This window comes from Lonchura striata, chromosome 1 (assembly GCF_046129695.1).
Source record: "Lonchura striata isolate bLonStr1 chromosome 1, bLonStr1.mat, whole genome shotgun sequence".
NCBI classification, from domain to species: domain Eukaryota; kingdom Metazoa; phylum Chordata; class Aves; order Passeriformes; family Estrildidae; genus Lonchura; species Lonchura striata.
In genome coordinates, this window is record NC_134603.1 from 100,767,984 (window position 1) to 100,776,245 (window position 8,262).

Genomic DNA, 8,262 nt, shown 5'->3' on the forward strand with positions numbered 1-8,262 from the left:
GTCACAGGCATCCATGTGACCTACACAAGACTGAGTCAATAGGAGTTCCGGGAAATAAAGCAGCAAAATGCTCAGACTGCTGCAGCCCTGCAACCAAAGAAGTTCAGCTGTCCTCCGCCCCCAGGTGAAAAGAGCCAGGAGCTGGGCATCTGGACAGATGGAATCCCACTGGTTTTGTCAGCTCCCAGCTGTCACATGTCTGGCAGCTCAGCTGCCAGCCTCCAAAGATCCTCTAATGTAAAAGATAAGAATCATTTTAGAAAGCAGGAGTCAGTCCTGCTTTAGAGAGATCTTGCATGAAAGCTGAGTATAACTTTTCTATATATTCATTATCCCTATAGCAGATGTCAGAAGAGAGGCTCTTCTTCTCTATTTGTAAATGATCTGCCAAAACAAAAGAAGGCAGGAGTTAACCCTGGTCAGGAGTCAAGTGCCCAAAGAGCCACTTCCTTTCCCCTCAACAGTATAAGGGGAGAAAAGATGGAAAATAAATGGCTTAAGACAAGGGAAAACTTTCAAATTACCATCACTGGCAAAACAGATCTATTTACATAACATTTGGCCATGTGAGAAGGGATGTACAGGTTATGCAAAATGAAGGTGATCCCGTGCTGCAGCAGATTTATCCTGAAGGGTTGCAGTCCATGGGGAATGCTCACACTGGGGCAGGGAAAAGTGTGAGGAGGAAGGGGTATCCGAGAAAAGGAACTCACTAGTGAAGGGGTGGAGGTGACCCTGGGAAGAAGGGGGGTATTAAGGGAAGTTTTTTTAGTTCTTCTCTAGCTCATAATGGAGTCTCTTTCAAAGACATTTTAAAATATGAACCATAGAGTCTACTTTCCTTTTTCTGATAACTTAATTCAGTATAGATTATATAAACACACTAGGTTTCTTGAACCAATTATTTTTATGCTGCTCTTCATGTCATCAGCTCATTTGACCCATATAACAATGGGGATAACAAAAGCATCAGGGATGCTTTTCTCACCATAATCTTGCTTAAACATGGCTTTTGGGTTCTTCATATTTCCAGAAATTTCCTTTTTATATTCATGAAGTGTCTTTCTAAAAATAGCTAAAATTCGTATCTATTGAAAAACTAAACTCCCTGGAGTTTTTTTCTAGCATTCAATTTTTCCTTCCTATTTTTCAGATACTTCTATAAAAATTTCTTAAATCCTTTAATCCTGAAGTGTTATTTTATCTTAGTTTATTGCATCTCTTTCATGTCTTTTAACAAATGACAATTTGTGATCAATTTACTTGAAATTTTGTTCTCTTTCTTTCCCAGTTCCCCTGATTCATTCTTACTTTAATTTCTTCACTATATAGCCATAGATCTTATACCTTCCAGTGGTTTTATGAGTATCAGAATTTTGTCTTTGCCTTACCTTTTTCAAAAACTCTCAAAGGATTTTCATTCGAGCAAGAAAACATTTTTGAACTGCAAATTGATGTAGGGTTTCTAAAGAGTTCTGCTTTCTTTTTCTCAATAGCACATTATATTTTCTTTGCCCTAAATTTAAAAGCAAATGTATAGTATATTTTAGAAGAACACATCTACCTAAACAGTTGATAGAACTGATGCTTGCAGAGGTCCTACCAAGCAGAAAGATGAATTTTGTTGGAATAAGCAGACTATACAGCAAACTTGTTTCCAGTGGTTTATCAGTTTTTTAGTGGCTAACAACCCTCATGACTGATACTGGGCCCTTAATTTCCTGCCTTTTATCATACAGAGTAACATCCTTGGCTTCCCTACAGTTACTGCTTTGTGGCATTTCTAGAAAGAAGAAACTTAGAGTTTTATAACCCTATTTACAAGGTAATTGGGGTTTCCCATGGCTGACCAGGTCTAAGAGAAAAAAAGCTGTTTAAAACCACATGTAAAACAGGATTTATCATGTTAAAATAGTAATTAATATTATCAGGAAACAGTTTTCAATCTGCAATATAATGCTTTTAATTCTACACACTCTTTTTAAACTATGATTATGAACACTCAGCAAATCAGTTGATTTACAGTAGCCTAATACCTACAACTGACCATATTCATGGTCTAGTTGTTAAGTAAAATGAACTAGTGTTTTTAATTTAATTTTGTAAATATTTATGAAAATTCATATGCTAATTGCTCACTAAATAATTAAAATATTCATTTTACAAAAACAAATTTTATTCTATGCTTGCATTATCAGTTTTATTTATTTAGGAAGTTATTGGAGGATTATGTAAGAAAACAGATTTAGAGAATGACAAATCTCCTGTTGAAAAAGCAAGGAAGCTACTATATTAAAAGAAATCTCATCCTTGCCTCATCAAGATATTTACTGCTATTTTCCAGATGGACAAGAGAGAAGTTGGGAGTTAGTCATGCGTTTTTTTAAGTCAAAGAGGAGTGTACTGCAGTTGTTGATGTTAAAGATGATCGGACCTGACAAAAGCTGTGATATGAAGAGAAACGGCTGTATTTGGGAGAACTGGAAGAGGAAAAACAAATAGGGTTTAACATGTACACCACAGGGAAGAAATAGTGTTAAAAATTAAATGTAATTCCATGGTTGAAAAAGCAGTGCAATTTAAAATGATGGATAAGAAATGAAGAATAAAAATGATCTAGACTAAAGATAATCTATATTTGGCAGTTAAACTTAAGAACATAACTGAACCTTCAACCATGCACACACAAAAATCCAGACTTAAATTCAGTTTATATGCCATGGTATAAAAAAGGCCCCAGACTGAAGTTAGGCAATAAAATTAAAAATAAAAGTAAAAAAATTAATTTTGCTTGGGAAACAATATTTAGCCACTCTTAAATATAGAAATTTCAGTGAAAAAGCCACATATTCACTTACTTGAAAGGTAAATAAGTACTGATAAAGGGGTTGCCATTACTTTTCCCAAAAATACCCAAAATTTGTTTTAGGCCTTGCAGAATGCTCTGAGTCTAAGCATGGAACTGACCTGGCACAGCTTACTCTGAGAATTATGACACCTGATTCTCATTCCACTACAAATTTGTGCATCTCTAGGGTGTGCTACAATGTTTTACAAGAGTAAAAATATGTATAAAATATAACTGGCATTTTTTATCTGAGGAATCATGATGGTGTGTTCTCCTATACTAATAAATAGAAAAATCATGTTCAAGGAAAAATGCTTTAATGTTGAAATGTAATTTGAAACATTAACTTCCCTTTCAAGAAATATCTGTTTGATAAAATTCCATTTTTATCACAAAAATAGAAAACTTCATGTGAATTACTGTCTTAGGTGTTGATTTGAATTTAAAATGATGAATCAAAGATGAAGTATAAAAACTGCCAGCAACAGCTAAAACTATTTTTAGCAAGTTTTGTCCACTATGTAGCTACAAAAATACAGGTGCATATGTGTAATCATGTGAAAAAATACAGATTTTTTTTTCAAAAAAACTTATATAAGACACTTGTTGAACATGTGTTTAGTTTTCATATTTTACAGAATAAATATTAAGTCAATATGTGTGACTGATAAGTTATTCCAATGCTTTTCATCTTCTTTGATCAGACAGCTCTATCAAAAACCTAGGTGCATTTGGTCTTTTTGTTGTTGTTGTTTGTTTGCTTGCTTTTTTTCCTGCAGCTTATTCAAACCATAAGTGCAGTAGACAAAGATGACCCTCTTGGTGGACAAAAATTTTTCTTCAGTTTGGCTGCCGTTAACCCTAACTTCACTGTTCAGGATAATGAAGGTAAAATTCATGCCTGTTCCAAGGAAGGAGATTTATCTTTTCTGTCTGGCTACATTCCTGAAATATATTTGCTTTTGATGTCTATCAATATGTAGAAAAGATGTGAAGGTTGCTACTATCAAGAATAATTTACCTGAATGAGGTTTAGAACTTCTATCTGTGTAGGTGAAGCAAAAATGTGATAAAAAAAGTTGTAAAGAAAATCAGAAATGTGTTGAATTGGAGTTGATAGATGAAATACTTGACAACAAAAGAAAAAAAGCTTTCAAAAATGCCTTAAGTTGACAAGTTGAGATTTTTCACTTTAGCCTTTTGTCACATAATTCTGATTCCACTGGCCTTCTGTTTTACTTCTTTCTGACCATTAATGAAAATAATGGTTCTGAGAGCCACTTTGGCTTTTCTTTTGATCCTTTCTCAAGCTGTACTTATCAAAAAAAAAAAAATTTCAGAAGCTTCTGTTGGGGAAGTGAGACTATGGATTTTGGCTTTCATTATTAGAATGACTAATTGAGAGAATTCTAGATTACAGAAGAAATAAATGAGAGGGGACATGGTATTAGCCTTCAAAAGTTTCAAAGGCATAAAGGCAAAGGGAATAATCCTCTGTTCCTGATGAGTACTTCAGGATGTAGTAGACTACAAACAACAGCAGAAAAAAATCTTCTAATGGTAGGGAAAGTGAAGTAATTAAATCAAATAGTTTGCATACATTATAAATTCCCTTCCAGAAGAGGTGTTTACAGATCCATGAGACACGTAATTTTTGATGTTGAGTGAAAACAAATAATGCTAAAATACATAAAACCAGTGAAAGGAAGCAAGAAAGAAAACCTTTGTCTTTCACATCTTGAAGTCTATGAATTTAAAATATTTAATATTTTAAACAAAGGTTATATTTTGGTGACTAGGTCCTGAGTACAGAGAGGTATAGATCTTGATATTTCCTTACTATCTGTAATTATTTTCTTTCCTTTTGCATGTGGGTAATTTTAGTTGTCCCTGAAGTTGAACAGATAGCTAACCACATAGCTCAGGCAACCCACAAATATGATGAAAATTAAATTTTCATTTTAGTGCACACTAAACCTGTATTTTCTCTCTTTTGGACTAAACAGTTATCAACTCTGGTATTGGCTGCCATTCTAGCATTGTGGCTCTAACAGTAGAAGAAAGAGTCTCTTGATGTTATTCACTCCTTCTCTTCCTTTCCTTCCCTCTGGCCACTCAAGTGGACAGCTTTTAATGCTCAAGTATCCTGCACAAAACTAAGATTTGTCTGCTGCAGATACAGTTTAGCAAGTTCACATATCAAAAATGTGCAGGAATACCTACCATCGTTCACATTTTCTGAATTCCTAAGACAATTTCTATCCAAAAAAAGCCCTACTTCATGTGCTAAGGTACATTCATTGTTCTACAGTGTATTGAAAGCGGTGTAGCAAATCTCATACTGAGTTGACAGCATTCCTGTGGGTGTTGTCACAGATGATCCGCAGAAAGAATCTTCTAGAACAGAGAACTTGTTGAACTGCACAAAGTGAAAGGTTATTTTACCTTGGTTGGATGCTGCATTTCAGGGTTTCAGCCCTGAACTGTAACTGTGTCACACACTGAATGCATTAATCTATAAAACATTTTAAGCTTTGAGAAATCCTCTTTTCAAATCACAAGCCAAAGTGGTGCAGAGGCACGGAGAAGCATGCCAGATTTACCTAAAAACCTATAAATAGCTTTCTGATCAAATGAGAATGTTGTTAGAAAAACAGAGATACCACTGTTATCAGGATCTATTTGGAAGTCATATAAAATACAATTTGCATCTACTATAAGTGGTATGGTTTCTGTTCGTACCAGCCTACAACAGTGTCTTTTAATCGATCTAGATAACACTGCCAGGATTTTGACGAGGAGGAATGGCTTTAGTCGACATGAAATAAGTACTTACCTTCTGCCAGTGGTGATCTCAGACAACGACTACCCGATCCAGAGCAGCACGGGCACGCTGACCATCCGGGTGTGTGCCTGCGACAGCCGGGGGAACATGCAGTCCTGCAGCGCCGAGGCCTTGCTGCTCCCTGCCGGCCTCAGCACCGGGGCACTGGTGGCCATTCTCCTCTGCATCATTATCCTGCTAGGTAAGAAGGGAAACGTGTCTTCCCCTACCCAGGAACAAAAAATTAAGGCCTGATTCGTTTCACAAAATTATGCAGGTTGATAGAGTTAACAATCCTGGATTTTGCAAGAAGAATATAACTGCAGCTTAAAATAAAAAGGAAAAAAAAAACAAAGGCAAACCCTCGTTATCCGCTAATTTAACACTAAATAAGAATTCAAGTCTGGGACTTTTAAAACTATCACTGTGCAACCAGAAGCTCATTTATGTTCTTTTGTTAAGTTGGCCAAAAAAAGAAAGTTCAGAGAGGATGAATAGTATAATCAAAAATTGCTTTCATATTTTTTATTTTAAATTTTTTTTGAGGAAAAGTCTCTTTTTTTTTTTAAATAACTACTAAAAATCAGTATGCAGTATATATTTCACATATAATATAACAGTAAGCAGAAATTGTACTACATCAAAGCCCTGTCTATACAGTGATTTCAGTACAGTAATTAAAAAAAGGAAAATTTTGTAAAACCTTCATTTTGTGGTTTGCAGAATAGCACTTAATGACCTATAATTCAACCCAAACCCATTTTTTAACAATATCCTTTGAGCGTGAAAAAGGAAAAATATCTTGAGAACAGACGTGCTATTTTAAAACTCATTACAGCTTCAGAAGGAGACAAGCTCATGGTCCTGTAAAGTAGAGCACACAATGTGTGCAAAATAGGTTTTTGATATAGACTTTATTGTACTACCATTATATAGTAGAGGTGTTTATCCAGTTATCAAAAAGAAAGAGTTGATGAAATGTAGCTGAAATGTAGCTCTTGTACCCGGTGGATTTGCTGCTAAGAAATTGTTAAATAGAGATGTTTACCCATTCTTTGTTTCCATCTTTAAGTTATAGTGGTGCTATTTGCTGCTCTGAAGAGGCAACGAAAGAAGGAGCCTTTGATCCTTTCTAAAGAGGACATCAGAGACAACATTGTGAGTTACAATGACGAAGGCGGTGGAGAGGAAGACACCCAAGCCTTTGATATCGGCACACTGAGGAATCCTGCAGCTATCGAAGATAAGAAGCTTCGGCGAGACATTATCCCTGAAACGTTATTTGTGCCACGGAGGACTCCTTCGGCACCAGACAACACAGATGTCCGAGATTTCATTAACCAAAGGCTAAAAGAGCACGACACTGATCCCTCCGCGCCGCCGTATGACTCGCTTGCAACCTATGCCTATGAAGGAAATGATTCCATAGCTGAATCCTTGAGTTCCTTGGAGTCAGGTACTACAGAAGGAGACCAAAACTATGATTACCTCCGAGAGTGGGGCCCTCGGTTTAATAAGCTAGCTGAGATGTATGGTGGAGGAGAAAGTGACAAAGACACTTCTTAACCTACAGTAGGCTACTTTTTTCTTTTCCTTTGAGCGGAAGTAATTTTACAGACACCTTCTGCACTCAACAGTATTTAACATTCAGGAAAACTTTCCTGCCACTCAGCACAATGGTTTCCTTTTAAAATTTATTTTAAACTTGTCCATTAATGTCATTCATTCTTTCTAGTAGGATGCCACTTGGAATATATACAACATTTTATTTAATCAAACTTCCAAGAGCCAAAGCTATGGAAATTCAGTGTTGTACATTTTAGTAAGTAAAATAAAAAATATCTTACCTTCCGAAATTTGAACAGGGTGATAATCCCTTAAGCAACCTCATGTACAAGCCGCTTCTGTTAGGTACATGTCCTATTCCTGCAAGTGCAGCTTTTAAGATGGCGAAGAAGAAAAAAATCCAATATGTCCTGTTCTGTACATTAAAATAAAACAAAATGTACATGTGGTGTTAATAAGTGTAATATGCAGCTGGTTTAAAAAAAAGTTTGTGCAACTTCATTTCATCAAATTCTATCTGCCAATGTTTTATATTTATATTTTTGTATTTATTTTTAAAAAATAAACCAGTTTTTACAACTATGTTAATGCTTGCCTGCCTGTTCTGGCCGTAAATTTCAAGCTTGAAGAGAACATGGAATTTCTCCGTGACATCGCAACCAACTGCTAATACTTCTGTGCTGAAGTATTCTTCATACATACAACACAGTCTGAAGTGTGTGTGCTCACTGAGGCAGGAACAAGTTATACACTTACTTGCTTACTCACAAGTGCTACTTTCTACAGTTCAATGTTTATGAGATTTTTTTGGTTTAACATTTTAACTAAACTAATCATATTCTAGTCTAGAATGATGAATTACTATCTTGTGTCAACTCAAATAGCCTTATTCTAAAAAACACGCTGGCACAATTTATCTATCCAAACACATAACATCAGTTTTAAAATCTCAGTTTATTTGTTCTATAGTTCTCCATTTTTAATCATGCTTAAATTATCATTTACATAAGTCATCTGTAAATAC

At 35.4% G+C, this 8,262-nt stretch overlaps 1 protein-coding gene across 3 annotated transcripts in view; it reads left to right on the forward strand.

Annotated features, from left to right (window-relative positions):
• The window catches only part of CDH10 (cadherin 10), a 92,454-nt gene extending 84,634 nt beyond the window's left edge, over positions 1 to 7,820 (forward strand). For all 3 annotated transcript variants that reach the window (XM_077786143.1, XM_021546401.2, XM_077786142.1), the window contains exons 10-12: positions 3,628 to 3,736; positions 5,623 to 5,874; positions 6,745 to 7,820. In XM_077786143.1, coding sequence (XP_077642269.1) covers positions 3,628 to 3,736; positions 5,623 to 5,874; positions 6,745 to 7,238 — 855 coding nt within the window. In that variant the 3' untranslated portion in view covers positions 7,239 to 7,820. The remainder of the gene's footprint in view (positions 1 to 3,627; positions 3,737 to 5,622; positions 5,875 to 6,744) is intronic.
• Positions 7,821 to 8,262: the final 442 nt, after the last annotated feature.